The 20,095-nt window shown below is 47.5% G+C and overlaps 1 protein-coding gene across 2 annotated transcripts; it reads right to left on the bottom strand.

The window, feature by feature from the left end:
- Positions 1-362: 362 nt before the first annotated feature.
- On the bottom strand, positions 363-19,011 carry MRPS25 (mitochondrial ribosomal protein S25). 2 transcript variants are annotated; one of them, XM_029601397.1, is made up of 5 exons: positions 18,898-19,011; positions 18,587-18,814; positions 12,530-12,636; positions 6,745-6,832; positions 363-2,055 (listed from the first exon to the last, which is right to left on the bottom strand). In XM_029601397.1, exons 2-5 carry the CDS (start codon positions 18,718-18,720, stop codon positions 1,863-1,865), a joined length of 522 nt encoding a protein of 173 aa, XP_029457257.1. In that variant the 5' UTR covers positions 18,721-18,814; positions 18,898-19,011; the 3' UTR covers positions 363-1,862. The 2 variants fall into 2 exon arrangements, with proteins under 2 accessions (XP_029457257.1, XP_029457258.1); XM_029601398.1 differs by lacking the exon at positions 18,898-19,011 and having other exon boundaries at positions 18,587-18,833.
- Between the last annotated feature and the right edge of the window lie 1,084 nt (positions 19,012-20,095).

Raw genomic sequence — 20,095 nt, 5'->3', positions numbered from 1 at the left:
ACTGCATTTCTGCAGGTAAACAGCCAGAGCATTGGAGTTGTGAAAAGCACTTTTAATGGGCAAAGGCTGGGCACCCAAGGGTTCAATGTGACTTGGTGGCAGTTCAGCTTCTGTTTTTCACTGCATATGAATACTTTATATTCCCTTTAAGAAAGGTTACATCTTGCTTGTATTTTATGCTGTAATACACTAACTACAACTATACTTGGTATATATGTAACTTAATTCTTATGAAAATTGTGTATTTTTTAGTAAGGGATGTTGCCTCGTACTGGAATGTATCTTATGATCTCTGCCCTAGTAAAAAGTACTAGAGGTAGAGGGAAATGCTTAAAGCAGCATTACAGGCTTTGTTCACATGCTCTCACATATTAGAAGAAAAGGTTGTGCACACTTTATTATAAACAAACCCTTTATATTTACAGTGGCTGTCCCTGTGCTGTATACAAGGATAAGTTTGATGCACAGAGGGGGTTCTGATAAAGATCAGCACAGCCGTGGCAATCCTGACTTTAAATCGTTACGGTGGGAATAGTTAATCCAAGAACCTTACAAAATTTTTAAGCACTAACATCTAAGAACTTAAGTAAAAATTATGGTGAAATATGATTACCTAATTTTTTAACTTCTATTGCTGCTTTAAGACAAGGGGACTCTCCCCACCCCCATGCTGTGGTGCTCTCCCATTGTAGAAGTGCTGCTTTTGTCAGTCATATTTGTTCATCTTGAATAAACCTGCATGCACTGTTATACTTACACAATATTGGAAATTTAAAAAAAACAGAACTATGTAATAAAGTAAAACCTGTACTTTCCATAGGTGTGGATTACATAACTGTTTTGAAATACCAGCAACTCTGTTTAGCCCCTGCTTTGTTCAGGAGGACCATGTCTCTTTGCAGACTTACGTACCGGGCAGGGGGCGAGGGCTGGAGCAGGAGTAGGCGCACTCGTTGTACAAACAAACAGAAAGGCGCGTTCCCCCAAAAGCACAGGTTTACCTGCTCTTAGCACATACATTTTATGAGCAAAAAAGTGTTTTACACTCACAAAAGGAGCAGCCAAAAACGTGCACTCAGCTCCTCTCCCTCACATGGAAATTAACTGCAAATGAGAGATATTAAGCATTACCTCCCACTACAGAGAAGAGCACTAGCTGCATGCACAATTTCTTAACTTTACTCCTGGGCAGAGGTGGCGTAAAGTTTCTAATGCTGGATCAGCTGCTGGCAATCGCCCATTACCAGTGAGGACAAGAGGCAGAGGCTCCACAATGCGTTTATTTTTTTCCTTGTAGCCTGCTAGGAGCACAAGACATGCTTCTATAAGCTCTCTCCCATTTAGCCTCTCCCCACTTGAGATAAAAGGTGTGGTCAGCCAGTGCTCAAGCCACTTTTCAACTTCCAATGCATTAGCTTATGCCATTGGGAGTTTAAAAAAAAAAAAAAAATGTATCTGAGTGTTACAACTGTCAAGCAGGTTTTTGCAGCAGTGCTGAGGTAAAGCAAAGGTTAGGGGTAATTGTGTTAGTGCATGTGGTAGGAAATAAACGTCACCATCTCTACACTGGTGTTGTATCTACAACCAAAGTCGGCTTTAAAAACTAGAGCGGATGTATTATAAATATTTAATCATAATACCAACTGCTGACATTTAACATAGAAAAGCAGGTCGTGTATCTTTTTTTTTCTCCTGCCATGCTCAGGAGAGACATGAGAATCCAGTCAGCAGTTTCCTAGGATCATGGCCGAGAAGTCTCAGGTTTTCCTGCTCTAAAGCTGCCCCCTTATCCCTGACTGCTATAAATGGTCAGCTAGGAAAGGCAGAAGGTGGCCCCCTAAGGCAGCTCTCTCTCTCTGGAATCAGGCCTTGCTGCTCTCTCTTTGAGCAACTTTGTATTTTCCCGTTAGTTCCTTTGGTAATGGCACGAGGCCAGGGCAGGGCACCTGACCTTCCACCTCACACATGCATTCCCGCAGGCAGTACTTCCGTGGCCCAAAGTTTGCAGGGTGGGATTTCACCATGGTTGCTTGCTCCTCTGCTCTGAGTGTATCCCTGCAAGAAAAGGAGAAGGGTGGTATGCAAATTTCAGATTAGGCACCCCCCCCCCCCCCCCCAAGATTGTCACAACAGAACCATGCAAGGAAAGGTCATTTGCCTCATTGATACTAAGGACAATATAAAAAAGCACCACGGCAGGCCAAGGACTGCAGATCTTTTTTTTTTTGGGGGGGGGGGAGATACGTGATTGTCAGGCTTCTCAGCCTGGATATCAATGGGTGCATTTTCAGCCCATAAAAACTTTAAACATGTGGGGAAATGCTTTTGACTGAACATTGCCTTGGCACGTGAGAAAAGTTCTCCATACTGTAGTTCAAAATGATTGCATTCCATTGGGGCTGCCTTGTCTCATTATTTGCTCTGCCTGACACCCCACTCCTACTTCTGTATCAGCTGCTCTTTTTGGGTTGTGCATGCTGCTCGTCACGGTTCTCACCTCCTTCCCCAGCTGGACTAACCCAATAAAGATGTCATCCTTTATTGTTCCCTTCCACAAATATTTTTTTGCAGGCTGAGCCTGTTGTCCTTACTGAGAAAATTATTTTAAATTTGAAAGATTAGGGAAGAATCAAAAGTTTGAAGGCTACTGAGACTGAGTAAACTGCTTACGCTTTCTCAATGAATTACAAAGCAAAGGGCATGGGCTAAGCAGATGATCCTTAGTTGCAAAAGAAGTGAATATGGCAGATGTGCAACCTACCAACTCATGTTTAACAACTGAACAAGTGGTGGGGTTGCCAGAACAAATGACGAGTAACATAAAACTGTTAAAAGTCCTAGCGGACAGATAGGTGCCCGCAGGCTATGCAGGGGACCTATGAGGCCAGCTGTTTAGGTAACAGCCATGCTGGTGTTTGCAGCAATTTAGATTATTACAGAGCTCTGGGATTAGATGAGCCAAGGGAGGAGAGCTGGGTGTGAACTAGCTGGGGGTTTTATATGCTCTTCTGCCCAAGATGGTAGAAGACAGAGAGCAAAAAGTGTCTTGAAAAAGGATGGTTATCTTACACTCTGGCTGCCAGCTGGATATATCCTATTTCCTAGCATGTAGACAGATGGACTCCACACCAGTAGGTTTATGCTTCCCTGCCAGCAGATGAAGATGGAGCAAGCTGACGTCACAGTATATATATAACCCTGCTGTGACCCCAGCCTGCTAGCATTCTCCGTCTCCAGCAGATAGTGGACATGTATCTCCCTATGGGGATTGCTTTGAGCTTTTTCAAAGGAGAAATTTAAAATTCTAAATTCAGGAAAAGAAAGCCCTGCTCTCCTGCTATGATGCCTAAGGGTCCTTCCCCCAGTTGAGAATTCCTGAGGCGATTTCTGTGGTCCCTCAGAGGTGTGCCTTGGTCCGGTAGCTGGGCTTCCTGGCATGGACTTAGCTGCTAGGTCAGCTGAAAGGAAGCGGGTGCAGGAGCCAGTAAGCGCCGAGCGCTGAGCTCTGGTAAGGTTTAAAAAAAAATATATAGATATGTAGCTGAATCAGAGACAAAGAGGTTTCAGGACCTCCTCTGGTTTCCGTTCTCGGCGCACCATGCCAACTTTCATTCCCGCTCCCGTTTGGGGTCAGGGATCTTGGTGGGTTGAGCGACCCCAAGTGGGCTAGGCCCCCAACTTAGGCTTTTTTTCTTGCATGCTGCATGGTAGGCAGTGGCAGCAGTTTTCACGCGCTCTTGTGAGTGTTCTGCTGCCCTCTATAGGCCATCGGTGTGCACAGTGTATGGCTCTGTGCACACATTGTGCGCTCCGTTTTTGGGCAAGCTTTTTACGTTCACAAACTTTTTTGCGCACTTAACTTGGTGCACAGGTTGTGCATGCGCCTTGCCGTGCTTTCTTCTAGGTGATTTTTTGGGCACATTTAATTTTTGAGTGTGAGCTGTTCCGATGCACGTTTACTGCAACAAATGGCACCAGTAAGAAAGAAGCCAAAGCATCTTCCTATTTGTACTGCCTGTCATATTAGGGCTTCTCAGCCTGACCTGGCTTCTAACCTGTGTCAGCACTGCTCAGACGCTCAGGGAGAGTTGTCTTCTTGGGATTTTGCTAAGCCTGGCTCTTCCCATTCTGATGATGGGTTGGTCATGGCCTTGACTGGGGGTGGGGACGCCAGATCTTGGTTCTCTTTGACTGGCTTCTCTGCTGGAGCAGGCAGTTCTGTGGGACCAGCTCCAGTTCCTTCTTGGGTGGAATTTTTTCAGGCCTACAAGCCTTTCTTTAGGCGCAGTCCTTCGCTTCCCCCACTTCTGTCTGGACGGACCCTCAGCTGTTGGCTCCTCCCTCTTCCAGTCCTATGCTTAAGGGTCGGGGCTCGCCTCAGCTCCCTGTGGGTGTTCCCGCCAGGAATCTGGATGGCACTGATGAGGTTGATCCTGATTCCCTGAAGATGGGGAAATTCCTCTAGGGCTGGAACCATAATAGAACCATGTTGTGGTTCTTTCACAGAGATGAACTGCTGGCCCCGATTTCCCAGACCTTGAAACAGCTGGGTGTTTCTGGTTTGGATGCTATTTCAGAGCCGAGGAAGAATCCCATTTTGGTTTCCTTACGTAAAGTGTGGTTTTTCCTCTGTGGTGATTGCCACTTTACTCCGTGCTCGCAAGTTCTCCACTTCCTTGGCTTATGGGCGGGTTTGGAGAGTTTTTGAGGCCTGGTGGTGAGGAGTGGGGTGTTCATCCTCATTAGTTAAGATCCCTCTCATTCTGGATTTTTTGCAGGATGGATTGAAAAAGGTTTGGCCCTTAATTCCTTGAAGGTGCAGGTTGTGGCTCTTGCCTCTTTCAGAGGGCTGGTGAATCATGCTTCCTTGTCATCTCATCCTGACGTGGTCTTTTCTTTTTTTTTTTTTGAAGGAAGGGAAGCACCTTAGGCCTCAGTTAAGATTACTGGTTCCACTGTGGAGTCTTAATTGGTGCTGGACTTTTTGGCGGACCCTATGGTCAGACCACTGCGTAGCCTTTCCTTACGGTTGTTGACTTTGAAGACTGTGTTCCTGGTGGCTGTGTGTTCTGTGCATTGGATTTCTGAGCTGCAGGCCTTGTCTGGCCAGGAGTATTCCTTTGGGTGACTCTGGGGGCATTACACCTGCTTACTGTTCCATTCTTCTTGCCCAAGGTGGTCTCGGACTTTCATTTGAATCGGTCCATCTCCTTGCCATCCCTGGATAAGGTCAGGAGGAGTTTCATCTTTTCTGCTTCTTGGATGTTAGGTGTATTGTCGTGCGATATCTGGAGGTCTCTTGAGTTTTTTCGAAAGATGGATCACCTGTTTGTTCTCCATTGCTGGAGTAAGCAGGGTTCTCTGGCTTTGCGGGCTACAACAGCTAGTTGGATTAAGGTGGTGGTCCCGGCTGCATATGTGGATGATGGAAAGCTGTTGCCTACTCAGGTTAGGGCTCAGGCAGTGTCATGGGCAGAGGTTAGTCTGTTGTCTTCCGTCAATATCTGCCAAGCTGCGACATGGTCCTCCTTACACACATTTTCCAGGTTTTATTGTCTGGATGGGCAGGCCCGGGAGGATGCAGCCTTCGCTCGTGCAATGTTGGCTGGACCATGGGCAGCCTCTCACCCTGTTGGGGAGTAGCTTTGGTACATCCCACTGGTCCCGAGTCCATCTGTCTACATTCTAGGAAATGGAGAAATTGCTTACCTGATAATTTTGTTTTCCTTAGTGTAGACAGATGGACTCAGCTTCCGGCCCTTGGCTGCTGCATGAGTGTGGGGTTCTGGGTCCCAAGGGATTACTGGTAAGTGTTCATCCAATCCCTAGCTTGGGGTACCTGGAATCTTATGTGAGTTCAGTGTTTATGGTTGGTTGAATACAGTTCTGGGTACCTGTTTTTAATCAAGATTTATGCTAGTCTGTCCACAGTTGCTTTTGAAGGCAATGACGGCAGGGTGGGGTCATTGCAGGGTTATATACACTATAACGTCAGCTTGCTCCATCTCTATCTAGTGGGAGGGGACCATAAACGCACTGGTCCTGACTCCATCTGTCTCCACTAAGGAAAATGAAATTATCAGAAAAGTAATTTCTCCATTATCCTTAGCAGGATGGGATGATTGGTATTTTTTCTGCTATTATCTACTAAGGCAGGGGGTCACCAACTCCCTTCCGCATGAACCACAAACAGGCCAGGTTTTCAGGATATTCCAAATGAATATGCATGAGATTTGAATATAATGGAGGCAGTGCATGCAAATCTATCTCATGCATATTCACTGTGGATATCCTGAAAACCAGGCCTGTTTGTGGCTGGTGGACCAGAGTTAGCCATCCCTGTACTAAGGTATGCATTCATTTGGATTAATGCACACTAAAACGAAATGGAACAAAAATATCTGCACACTCCTATCTATTACAATATGCTCCTTCCACGGTAAAGCTCACTGAAGGAGTCAAACAGATCCAGAGTTACAGTGACAGGAGTTAAAGGTAATCCAGTGAGATATGAAAGCTGAGGCAACCACAGAGAACAAGCCTTACAGCCCTTTACATTATCAGAATTCCCCAACAGGCACGTGTCTGAAACATACCATAAACTCAACCAGGAAGGACCAGATCTTAACAGACAGGCTTCCAGGGACCCCCTGCAATACTTCCTGGTGCAGAAAACACCGGTGGTTTGGGCAGCAGGAGTTGTAACTAAGCCTAGATCTGGGAAAAGTTTTCTTCCTTACTCACTCGCTTTTCCCCAGGATTTTTTTCACATGCTGAAGAATGTCTCGATTGCTTTTATCTTCCATGTCAACCAGTACTTGCTCGCCTCTGTCTGATGGGTGACACATAGACAAACAGATATATGAGAGCACGTTCCACTGGCCTTCGTTGCTGGATGTTAGATGCACGTTAAGAAAAAGCAGCGCATGCACTAGTACTGGAGAGTCCTACGATGAGAAATACCCCCACCGGCTACAGCAAACTGCAGCCAGAATATTAAAGAAACAAAATGAAGCACAAGCTGCATTATTAATTATGTGAATTGTCATCTTTATCAAGCCTTCAAACACCTTTCCTACTATAAGCTTACAGGAAATCATTTCCATTCCTGTCCCTTCCTTAGGGAAAGACGACAGGGCTGGGGCAGCTTGGCCTTGTAATGTAACGTGAAGGCATTATCAGACATTCTTAGCACAACACTCCAGAATGTTCCATTATTGCAGGAAGCTTTCACTCTCTCTCCCCCCACCACCTCTTCCTTTTTTTTTTTTTTTAATTAAAGAATGCTCTACCTGCAATGCACTACGCAATCAAGTTTTTTTTTTAAAAGTTTGTTATGTTGCCATTTGCGCGATGCCCAAAACCAGGGGCACATCACAGCAAAGAGGTCCTGCCCTACAGGTATTACCCAGCTAAGTACACATCAGAGGCAAGAACAGTTTGAGAAGTGAAGTCATGAACAAGGTAACAAAGTATCCAGCTATACACAAGTTGTGTATTCATTCTGCACTGACCTGAGAAAGGCAGCAGAGCCCCACAACTCCAACATATTGAGTTAGTCCAATTAAAAGGCCTCATCTACAACTTGTTTGTGAACCTTCATTTTTTATGCTGCTATAAATCGGAAACTAGTTCGGGATCAGCCATGGAGGCTTTTGTTGCTGTGTGTAAAACCATAATATTTCAAGAGTGCCAACAGCGACTTCAAACATAGAGAAGGGTGACAAAATATGCCAAAACTTCTTCCAGCAATAGGACATAGGGTTAAAATTATGCTTACCTGATCATTTTCTATCCTGGAGTCCTGTTAGACCAGTCATGTATAGCATTTCCCCCTCCTTGATAGCAGAGCCAGAGGGGACACCCCTTTTATGACCTCACTCTGGGCTTATAAGGGAGGTGTGGTCGTGGCCTGTGTTCCCCCTGAAATCCCTTCATTGCCCAATCTGGACCTTCTACCACAAAGGACTGAAAACTGCTCTGAGTGGGTTGAGGTGTGAAATACAGGAAAAGCAGAAAGAAATTGAGAGGGCTGCCTCATACAAAGTTATCACCCTAATGATCCTCAACTTCTTGGACAGGATCTGAACTGATCTAGCAGGCCTCAAGAAAAGAAAATTATCAGGTAAGTTAGTTATCCTTATCTTTCTGCTAGACCAGTCATTACATATTGGAGTTACAAAGCTTCCCCTTGCTGGGGCTGGAGGAAGGACAGAGCTGTCCTCAGGATTCCCATTTCAAAAGGCTGAATCTGACTTGCCCTGCACATCCAACCTGTAAAACTTAGGGAAGATGTGCAGCGAAGACCATGTAACAGCCCTGCAAATTTCATCTGGAGAAAGCGAACATAGTCCAGCTCATGCTGCTGCTCGTGCCCTCGAATGGGCCCGTAGCCCTGCCAGCCTGTGAATGTTTGTGCTCAGGCTAGCATCCTCTTGATCTACCTAGCTAGGGCGGCCTTAGATGCTGCGTCTCCTGGGGATCTCCAAATACCACAACTAGCTTTTTCCATTCTCCTAAAGGAGTTTGTTTCCTTCAAGTACCTCAACAGGACCCGTCGTGCATCTAGGAAGTATAGATGCATCTTTCCCTTGTCCTGCCTGCCATTAAAGGCCAGCAGTGACATGGATTAATTGACGCGAAAGGCTGATACTACCTTGGGCAGAAAGGATGATACTGGGTAAAACATTACTGAATGGGGGGAAAAGACCAAGTAAGGAGCTTTGCATTAGAGGGCCTGTAGTTTAGAAATGTGCCATGCTGAACAAATCATTACTAAAAAGACTGTCTTCGGTGATAGATCCTTTATCAAGCTCTGTCTAAGAAGTCTGAACAGGGACCTCAGGACTAGATTGTGGTCCCTCTGAGTAACTAACGGCATACTCGCTTTACTCCTTTTTAGAAATCTCACTACATCCGGGTGTGCTGCCAGCTGGGCACCCTTATCTCGGCTCCTGGCGCATGCAATCACCACTACCTGTACCCTTAAGGAGTTAAAAACTCTAGGATATGAGGTACGCTTGTTTTCCATGGAGCCATGTTCTGCAGACCATCTCCCACACACGTCAAATTCTAATATATGCCAAAGATATTGAGGACTATCATGCCTTCAGCATGGCTGAGATCACATCTGCGGAGTAACCCCTTTATCTCAGGCATGTCTTTTTTTTTTTTATAATTTTATTTTTATTGATTAAACAAACAGGCATACAACAATAAGAGTAGAAGAATAAGCCTCCCAACCATAATACAAGCTCGAGGTATTCCTAGGCACTAAGACCATATAGATAACAAAACTCCAGTACTGCAAACCACAAGTGAATGAGATGCATTAGTTGTCAAGAAGCACCTATGAGTTAAATAATGCAAAGGCATCATCATACAAGTACATTATGTTTTCGTCAAATATTCAAGATATGGGTTACAAACATATTTAGCGTGTTTGGAACCCATTATGACGCAACAGCTCAATGTCAACAACATTTTTAACTTGTGCCTGCCAATGTGCAATAGTAGGATAAGACTTCCAGAAAGTGGCCACTGAGAACTGGGCCGCAAGAAGCAATTGGCCTATCAGTGTCCTATATTTGACTGGTACCCCAATATTATGTCAGACATGTCCTTTCAAGGGCAAAGCCATACAACAGAATAGAGCCAGGTCCTTCATAGGAATTGGCCTGTACCATCTGAATCAGTTTGGCCATTCTTGGTAGTCAGAGCGGCCATTCCCTCTTTCATGTCGAAACAGGGTCCCAGGAAGTCTAAGCCCTGTATTGGGGGTCAGGTTGCTCTTTGCAGGATTTGGCACCTGCCCTAGCTGTTCTAAGAGCAGGATCACCCCCCTGTAAAGACATGGCCCTTATGAGCCAGTCACCTAGGCAGGGGTGCACCATAATGCCTCGCTTGCGAAGGGCTGCCCCCACCACCACCCCGACCTTGGGACAGGTCCTGGGTGCCACGGCCAAGCCGAAGGGCAGAGCTTAGAACTGGAAATGCTGTTCTAGGATGCAGAATTTGAACAGGCTCTGATGAGTTCCCCAAATGGGAATATGAAAGTATGTTGCTGCTAGATCCAGAGAGGTCAAACTACTCCCCTTCCCTGACTGAGGCAGTTACTGATCTTAACGTCTCCATCCAAAAGCGGGGCCCGTGAAGGCATCTGTTTACCTCCTTTAGGTCCAACACAGGTCAGAAAGAGCCGTCTTTCTCGGGCACCACAAAACATATTCAATAAGTGCCTTGGCCCCTCTTCTGTGGGGGCCCTGGCACGGTGGCCTGCAGGAGTTGCAGCTTCTGCAGTGTCCCCTTCACAGCTTCTCTTTCATCAGCAATGTGCAAGGAGACACCAAAAACATGCCTGGCACTTAACTTAAGCATTCGGGGGCATAGCCTCGCCGGACTATATCCAGGACCTGTTGGTCTTATGTGATATGGGCCCATTCCGGATAGAACCGCAGGAGGCGGCAGCCCACTGGTACTACTGCAGGATGGGCCTGCTGACAGTCACTGTGCTGGGTGCCCCAAGCCTGTGGCTGCGGGGAGGACTCCCTTATCTCTCCTGGGCCCTGGACCTTCTTGTTTGTTGTGGTGCAGATCTGCCCGCTTGAAACTTCACAAGTCCCTGCAACATTGGCGCCTTGGCCCTTGCAGTCTTCCTTTCGGCTTATCTTCAGGTAACCTCTGGAGCTTGGATTCCCCCAGACTTGTAACGAGCTTTTCAAGCTCTTTGTTAAACACTAGGCCTCCTTTGAAATGGAACTTGCTGAGGCGGGCCTTGGATACAACTCCAGAGCCATAACAACCTCCTTGCTATGACTTCCGAGGCTACCGCCCAAGATGTCAACCTTATTAGGTCATACGGGTGTCTGCTAGAAACGCTACCCCTGATTCGATCCTCACTTTATCCTCAGAGTCCAGGAGGATGCTGCACCCAGCGACCTACTGCCCGGGCTGCCTGCAAGGCCAGCATATCAGTAGAGAAAGCTTGTTTTAAATTCATATCAATTTTCCTAACTTGAGAATCCCTTAGGGAGATTTCTCCCTCAACCGAGATGGTAGTCTTCCGGGTAACAGCAAACTCTACGGCATCCACCTTGGGCATCCTTAAGAGGGTTTCTCTGTCCTTTAATGGCAGGGGATAAATCCCTAATCATGAAAGTCTTGTGCCTGCCCGGGAAAATGCCCGATACATACAGCAAGTAAATTCAGGTGGGCCTGCACCCTCGGGCCCTTCAGATGGATTCCCAGACCTGATGTGATTCACCATCCTGTTTTCTCAGTGAGGGCATGTTCAAAGTTTGCAGGGTCTGAAGGCCTTCCAGGTCCACTACACCACCTCCCACTAGTTCGGCTGCCTCTTCCAGCAGGTCCTCCGGCTGTACCTGCTCTGTCTGGTCAAGCAGGGACTGTGCCAGCTGCTGGTCCTGTTCTATATCCTGGTCACACATGAGGCATAGTGATTACACTGTCAGCACCTTTTTTTTTTCTGTCACAAGCAGCACACCTTCTGCCTCTCATCATAGCTTCCTTTTCAACATCATGTAAAAAAGGGACCAAGAAGAAGATTTCCATGGAAGAAGTGTGAAACTGAGCTGCCTATCCACAGGAGCCTTCACTTCTTAATTTTTTTTTTTTTCCAGTCGGGCTGATGCAGAGCAAAAATGAAGAATGCTGTTTAACAATACAGGCAGCCGAGTGCTGGTGTCCCATGGCCCCCAGCATGCTTCAGCTTTGCCTCACCTCTCTCCTCCTCCCATGGATGTTCTGACTCAACCGTGGTGCCTCACAAACATTTTCCTTTCCTCCCCATGGCTCCCCAGGAGTACTCCCCCCCCCCCCCCCCCCTCTGATGCTGTGGGGAGAATGTCAGCAAAGGTCCCTGCCCTGCCTCAGGGCTCTGAAGTTCTCTTCCTGTAGGTATTTCCTCTCTCTTTTTTTTTTTTTTTTACAAGTTTATTCACACTGAACTTGCAGGATGAAGAGAAAGGAGGAGAAGAGGTAAGCGCAGGGTGTGGATCAGAGCTGGGGTGGGGGGCAGCCCAGAGCCCTACCATTCCCTTGGGGTCCCAACTCCCTGGGTTGGAGAGGAGGAAATCGCCTGCCTGGTTAACTTCACCAGCTGCAAAGAGAAACTATGAGGGGACCCAAGGGAGCTCATCTGGGGGACTCTCCCATCCAGGAGCAGACTCTTACTGGGGGAGGTAGCCCCCTAACAACTAATAGCCCAGGAGTCAAGTGGCTCAACCAGGCAGAGGACGAACCAAGACTCTGGAGTTTAGCACCTGTCCATCACGGCTGGGTTTAGGCCTTGACCACAGCTCCCTTATAAACCTAGAGAGAGGTCATAAAAGAGGTGGGTCCTGTCGCCATCGGCTGTGACGAAGGGGAAATCCCATACGCAATGACTGGTCCAATCGGAAGAAAGGGCATATTTTTTTCTGGAATTCACACCCAGACTTGGTCGACATATTGATTTAAGGGAGAACATATACTCTTGAGTTCGGGGAGCAGAGAAGCAGTGTTTACCCACCTAAATAAAACTTTAGAAAGGATGATGGAGTCATATTCTTAAACATCATGATCTGGACCCATGGATTTTTGTACTGGATCTGAGGAATGTTGAAGAAAACAAATTTTCTGCAAATAAATTCAAACATTTGGAGAAGTCAAACTTGTCTACCATCTTTGAATAAAAGCGGTATCGTATTAAGTCATATGTGATAAGCAGGTCCTTGTCCCACTATTGTGTCTGACTCTATATATACTGGGCTAGATTTAAAAAACCCCCCCAAAAAAAACCACACATTGGATTTTAAACATGTACATGGGCTTTCGAAAATTGGAGAAATTACTTACCTGATATTTTCATTTTCCTTAGTGTAGACAGATGGACTCAGGACCAATGGGTATAGTGTACTCCTGATAGCAGTTGGACACGGATCAGATTTCAATCTGACGTCAGCCCTAGTACATATACCCCTGCAGGAAGTGCAGCTCTTCAGTATTCTCCTTGAAAAGCATTGTGGATATATGTGTGACTGAATAAACTTGATTAACTTTATAACTTGGCTAACAATTAATTTAAACCGGTTGAATTGGTTATAGCTGGAGACCGCCAGTGCCCTCAACCGAGAAACGTCGACACCCAGTAGGATGGGTGTCCTAGCTGAAGGAAAGCATGGCTTACCCGTGAATCACCTGAGAATTCCATGTGTAACGGCAGCAGTGGGTGGGATGCTGAGTCCATCTGTCTACACTAAGGAAAACGAAATTATCAGGTAAGTAATTTCTCCATTTCCTAGTGTGTAGCAGATGGACTCAGGACCAACGGGATGTATAAAAGCTACTCCAGAACCGGGTGGGAGGCTGCCCGTGACCCACTTAGTACTGCCCTTGCAAATGCTGTGTCCTCCCAAGCCTGAACATCCAGGCGGTAAAACCTGGAGAAGGTGTGGATGGAGGACCATGTCGCCACCCTGCAGATCTTGGCAGGTGACAGCATCTTGGTTTCCGCCCAGGACACTGCCTGGGCTCTAGTAGAATGGGCCTTGACTTGTAAAGGCGGTGGCTTGCCTGCTTCTACGTAGGCCGCCTTGATGACTTCTTTGATCCAGCAGGCTATGGTTGCTCGCGAGGCCGCTTCCCCTTGCTTCTTCCATCTGTGAAGGATGAATAGATGGTCCGTCTTTCGTACGGATTCCGACCTTTCCAGGTATCGGATTAGGAGTCTGCCGACATTGAGATGGCGTAGACTTCGAGCCTCTTCCGAATTCTTATGTTCACCTGGCGATGGTAGCGAGATGGTTTTGTTGAGATGGAAGACACACACCACTTTGGGGAGGAACGACGGAACTGTGCGTAACTGGATAGTTCCTGGGGTGAGTCTGAGGAACGGCTCCCGGCAGGACAGTGCTTGTAGCTCGGATATACGACGGGCTGAACAGACTGCCAGCAGGAAGGCTTTCTTCAATGTTAATAGTCGGAGAGACAGGCCACTGAGAGGTCTGAAGGATGTTCCTGCTTGACTCCTTTCAGAAATAGGGACACATCTGGGTGAGAGGCTATGCTGCCGCTCTCGCTCTTGGTTCCGTAGCATGACAATGCGGCCACCTGTACCTTGATGGAGTTGAGGGACAATCCCTTCTATAGGCCGTTCTGCAGGAATTCCAAAATTGCAGGAATTTTGACTGAGCGTGGTATGATGTCGCGGTCCTCACACCAGGCTTCGAATACTCTCCAAATCCTTATGTATGTTAGGGATGTGGAGAACTTGCGTGCTTGGAGTAGGGTGTCAATTACTGCCCCCGAGTATCCATTCTTCCTCAGGTGAGTCCTCTCAATGGCCAGACCGTAAGAGAGAATCGAGCTGGATCCTCGTGGAGGATCAGTCCCTGTTGGAGCAGGTCTGTGTGTGGAGGTAGTGAGAAGGGGCTCCCTGTCAGCAGTCTTCGCATGTCTGCGTACCATGGTCTTCTTGGCCAGTACTGGTCCCCTGTGGTGTTCTATCTTGTGGATGATTGTGCCCAATAGGGGCCACGGCCGGAAGGCGTGTAACAGCATCTCCTGTGGCCAGGTCTGTACCAGTGTATCAATTCCCTGGGACTGGGGTTGCCGCCTGCGGCTGAAGAAACCGGGCACTTGGGTGTTGGACCAATTTGCCAGGAGGTCCATGATTGGTGTTCCCCAACAGTTTACTATTAATTGGAATGCTGTGGGCGACAGCCTCCATTCTCCTGGGTCTAGACTTTCTCTGCTGAGGTAATCCACAGCGATGTTGTCTTTCCCAGCGATGTGGACGGCCGAGATCTCTTGAAGATTCGCTTCTGCCCATGACATTAGGGGGTTTATTTCCAGAGACACCTGTTGGCTTCTGGTTCATGTAGGCCACTGTTGTAGCGTTGTCCGACATTACTCTGACCGCTTTGTCTTGGAATCTGTGACCGAACCGTAGGCAGGCCAGTCTGACTGCCCAGGCTTCTAGGTGACTGATATTCCATCCCGACTCTTCCTTGTTCCATTGCCCTTGGGCGGTTAGCTCCTGGCAGTGTGCTCCCCATCCTCGTAGGCTGGCATCCGTGGTGAGCAGGATCCAGGTTGGTGAGGATAGTCTCGTTCCCTGGCTCAGATGGTCTTCTTGTAGCCACCATCGTAGTTGGGCCCGAACTCTGTCCGGGAGCTGAAGATGTACAGTGTAGTTCTAGGACAGTGGATTCCATCGTGATAGTAGGGAGCGTTGTAGGGGTCTCATGTGAGCCCGTGCTCATGGCACTACTTCCAGTGTGGATGCCATGAGGCTGAGGACTTGTAGGTAGTCCCATGGTGTGGGGCAAAGTTCGCTCAACAGGTTTCGTAACTGGGTCATCAGTTTTGATCTCCTTGTCCGAGTCAGGATGACCTTGTCTTGTTTGGTGTTGAACCAGACTCCCAGGTATTCTAGAGATTGGGAGGGCTGCAGGCAGCTCTTGTTTGTGTTGACCACCCACCCGAGGCTCTCCAGTAGAGTTTTGGCTCTGTTGGTTGCCTGGTGGCTTTCCTCTGGGGATTTCGCCCTGATCAGCCAATCGTCTAGATAAGGGTGCAGGCGGATTCCTTCCTTCCTCAGTGTTGCTGCCGTCACCACTATGAACTTGGTGAACGTCCGGGGTGCAGTGGCTAACCCGAATGGTAGTGACGGTCCAGGATCGAGAAGCGTAGAAAACGCTGATGTTCTTGATGGATCGGAATGTGTAGGTAGGCTTCCGACAGATCCAGGGATGTAAGGAACTCTCCCGGTTGTATCGCCCTTATTACCGAGTGTAGGGTTCCCATGCAGAAGCGAAGAATCTTCAGGTGACGGTTGACTGCCTTGAGGTCCAGGATGGGTGTGAACATTCCTTCTTTCTTGGGGACGATAAAATGGAATAATGTCCAGTATTTATTTGTTGTGGAGGCACCGGTGTTATAGCCTCTAAGGCTAGCAATCTGGTTAGTATAGCTTCCACTGCCATCCTCTTGGAAGGGTCGTGGCAGGGGGATTCCTTAAACCTGTCCGGAGGGAGGTGGTGGAAATCCAGGAAATATCCCTCTCGAATGATGGATAGGACCCACTTGTCCGAAGTTCTCTCGACCCATCTTTGGTAGAATAGGGCAAGTCTGCCTCCTAAGGCTTCTTCCTTTGGACGGGTTGGCTGATTTTCATTGTGAGGTGCGACTGGTGCCTGGGTCTGAGCTGGCACCCCTTTTGTTGTGCTTGTTCCGAAAGGACTGGCTTTGGCCTGCGGAGCGGGCCGCTTGATATGTGCTTCCATATGGGTTGAAGCACTGTGATCCTCTGCTCCTGGAGGTTCGGGGGAAGGATTGCTGGTTTCTCTTATTCCTGTCCTCCGGTAGCTGCGGCAGTGGGGACTCGCCCCATTTGTTGGCTAGTTTCTCTAGTTTGCTTCCAAACAGGAGTGTTCCCTTGAAAGGCATCTTTGTGAGTCTCGTTTTGGAGGATGCGTTGGCCAACCAGTTTTGGAGCCAGAGTTGTCTTCTGGCTGCCACGGCGGATGAAACTCCTCTAGCTGCGGTGCACACCAGATCAGAAGCGGCGTCCGCGAGGAATGATACTGCTGGTTCCAGGGCCTCCCCAGGAGTGTTGGTCCTGGTCTGTGATAAACAGGAGCGTGTCATCACGGCACAGCAGGCTGCGAGATGTGCACGCTGTTGTGCGCATAGATCGAAGTTATGCGCCCGGCACAGTAAGCACGTGGCTATGGCCGTCGCTTGTGCGCCCGACGTTGTGCACACAAGGTATTTGTGCGCATGGCTCGCCTCTGTGCGCACGGATTGGAACGGCAGACAGGGTGGCGAACAGATCAAAAAGGTGACGGCGACCACGCGGACAATATGGCGACCACCTCAGAGTGTCTCCATGTGGGAGGACCCTTGGATCTGACCGGGGTCTAGCCCTGCTAGGGCAGATCAACCCGGTGGCACTGGTCCCGGCTGGCGACCTGTGCGACTCCTCGAGCTTCGGAAACTGGAGACTTTTAAATAGATTTCTACCTTACCTTGTCTCGGCGCTTCCTGGTCTCATTCCGGGCGGTCTCCGGCTGCGGGGGGAGAGGGAAAATACCTTCACTGCCACGCTCGAAGTTGCACCCGCTGCCTCTCAGCCTCACCCGATGTCGGGGGCTAGGTCCCCGCCGAGGGTCGACCTACCTCCAAGAGATTGCGGAAATCACCTCGGGAATTCTCAACTGGGAGAGGGACCCAATGGGTGTCACCGCAGGAGAGCGGGGCTCGTCTGTAGAGGTAAGATTTCTTCTTATTTTGGTTTTCTTTGGTAAAATTGCTCTAACGCTGTGCAAGCGTGCATAGAGCCCCTAACTGCTATGGAGACAGAAAATACTGAAGAACTGCACTTCCTGCAAGGGTGTATGTACTAGGGCTGTCATCAGATTGAAATCTGATCCATCTCCAACTGCTATCAGGAGTCGTATGCAAAGAGAACACTATACCCATTGGTCCTGAGTCCATCTGCTACACGCTAGGAAATGCTACAGTATATGCCACTGAATTGTACCCAAGTAACTGGATTTTGAAAATTGCTATGATAGAAAGTATGTAACATTTACATACTTTCTATCCTTTGAAAATTACCTCTTTTATCTATCTTTAATGCACTGCATCTTTTTAGGCTATGTATGTAAAGTTGTACCCCACCCTGAACTTTGGAAGGTGCAGGATATAAATATTTTAAATAAATAAAATACATAAACTGAAGGCTTTGGTTCCCTGAACTTCATTGGGAGGGTTTGTGATTTCTCAAAACTTAATCTTTTTGGGGTGGGTTATAACATCAATTTCTATTAGAAATTATTTTAACAGCATGTCAGCACTTGAGTAAAGCACCTACATTTTCTTACATGCTTCTATTATAAAATCCTAACAATAAAGTTACAGGTACTAAACCCCCATTTCCTACCCACTCCCAGCCCCAAAATAAAATACAACATTGAATGAAAGAAAACGTCTTTGTATTACCAGTGTACTTTTCCAGATATTAAAGAGTGAGAGTGTTTAGCTTAAAGTCAGGTTCTTACAGTATAACATAACTAAACATTCCGGGCCTTGCTGTAGTCTGCAATCACAAGTATGCTTCTCCTAGATCGTCAGGAAATCTTATAAAATACATAATACTGCGCAAATTCCTCAGCATCTTTAGGTGTCCCAATGTTGGGCTATGTAGGTACCTCATGCTGAATTTTTTTGGGTCATGTAGGTGCCCTATACAGAGAAAGGCTGGGGTGTGTGGGTGGCTTATGTTGAGGGTGGTGGGGATAAGTGCTCCATCCTGAGGGTAGATGGGGTATGCAGGTGATCTACGCTGAGGATGCCCGGTGTAAGTGCCCCACAGTGAGGGTGCCCCGGGTGAGCAGACGACCCATGCTGAGGGTGGCATGGGGCGTGGAGATGACTCTTGCTGAGGGTACCCCGGGATGTGTAAGTGCCCCACGCGGAGGATGCCTGGGGGGGGGGGGTGTAAATACCCACGCTGAGGGTGCCCTTGGGCGTATAGATGCCCCCCGTTTAGGGTGCCCCGGATTGTGTAGATGTTGCATACCTTGCCCCTTCGCTCAGCTCCCCGTGCGTATTATAGTTGACAGTCATGACTTTGACTGTAGTTTTGAAGACGATTTCCCCTTTCTGCAAATACTGCAACGTCCGCCGGATCGGGAACCTGCCTTTCATCAGCATGTCTGCGCGCCCGGCTTCTAGCGCCGTCTCCGGAAGCGGAAGTCACGGTTGAACTACCTGCTGGGAGATGTAGTCCTGCTCTCTGAACGGTTTCCTAAACGTACGATAATTATTGTAGTTATATGATACTTTACCCACGAATCCAAAAACTGAAGGATGTCCGATAGTTTTTCTCACCGATTAACCCCTGTGCGACAGACGCAGATATTTGATGTCACCCTCCTGCCCTGCCAGGCTGCCATCCTGTCCCACTTCCTTGTGGCTTACACCCAATCAACTGAACCGACGGAAATCTCGCGCCAGTCTCCTACAACCAATCAACTGAGCCCTCCCTGAAAGTAAGGAGGGCGGGGTGGTGATGCCTGCTGCTTGCCTGTCATGCCAGTGCCCTTTAGATTCAGCATGACGGTTTTGTACAAATGTCAGCAAATTAATTCATCATCGGCAAACTTTTGTGGTTGCCGTGTTAATCTATTACTGTTAGTGTTTTTCCCTTTTCTTATTTTTACCACTTTAGTTTTTGTAGAAATAAGGTTCTAGAAGCAAGTTGTCAGTGATATCGTTTAATTGGACTAACTCGAGACACCTACAAAGGTATCGCTTACAACCCGTTTCGTTATCTAATATTTTTAGAAATAAGGTTCAAGAGGTTAAAATAAGAGAATAAAAGAAAAAAACCACGTAATAGCGATAATCACTGCAACCTGCCGGTCCGGCATCAAGTTCGGGTTCAGATCTATTGGATTTTTATGTCTGTTTAACCATTTTTAATCATAGTGTTTGCTTGCCATGTATATTTTAGTAACATGCAACAACAGAAAATGTAATCTTCTAGATAGCTGCAGTTCAGTACGCCCAACGCTCGTACATTTCGCCAGTGCCAGAACCAACTTTTTCTTCGGCTGGAATTCCCCTCCCCTTGATTTACCAGGGTCTGTTCTGGCACAGCACGCTTTCCTTTGGTGGCAAAAACACAGTTGTTCCTCTGGTGATAACAGCTCCAGTAAAACATACCCTTCCCCTGTATTCACCCTCTTTCTCCTCCCATGCCCTGCACCCCTATCTCACCCTCAACTCTGTGCCCTGCTTCTCCCCTCTATTTAAGTGATTTATATAAAATGCAGATTACAAAATGCAAACATCTCAGTAACATACATTACAAAACCCCAAAACATTCAAACTTCAATATCCCCCACACCAAAGTCTCTAAAATAAGTTAAACATTTTAAAGAAAAAAGTTCTAGAAATAATGATTTTGGCTTCTTTTTCTACCACCACTTTCCCTGGGTCCCCTCTTTCTCTCCCCTCCACTACTAAATCCTGCATCCTTCTTTCACATCCATACCCTACATAATCTGATTTCCCTTTCTCTCCC

The sequence above is a fragment of the Rhinatrema bivittatum genome, chromosome 4, assembly GCF_901001135.1.
Source record: "Rhinatrema bivittatum chromosome 4, aRhiBiv1.1, whole genome shotgun sequence".
Classification (NCBI taxonomy): Eukaryota; Metazoa; Chordata; class Amphibia; order Gymnophiona; family Rhinatrematidae; genus Rhinatrema; species Rhinatrema bivittatum.
The sequence above is the reverse complement of the archived record's forward strand: the minus strand, read 5'-3'. Positions and strand labels throughout refer to the sequence as shown.

What these genes read in the sequence shown, in the direction of transcription:
- MRPS25 (XM_029601397.1), bottom strand. Translation starts at nt 18,720, where the DNA reads ATGCTGATGAAAGGCAGGTTCCCGATCCGGCGGACGTTGCAGTATTTG. An exon ending in CTTTCTAAAGTTTTATTTAG is followed by an intron (nt 6,833 to 12,529) that starts GTGGGTAAACAC and finishes GTCACCCATCAG; the next exon opens with ACAGAGGCGAGCAAGTACTG. An exon ending in AAAATCCTGGGGAAAAGCGA is followed by an intron (nt 2,056 to 6,744) that starts GTGAGTAAGGAA and finishes CTTTTCTTGCAG; the next exon opens with GGATACACTCAGAGCAGAGG.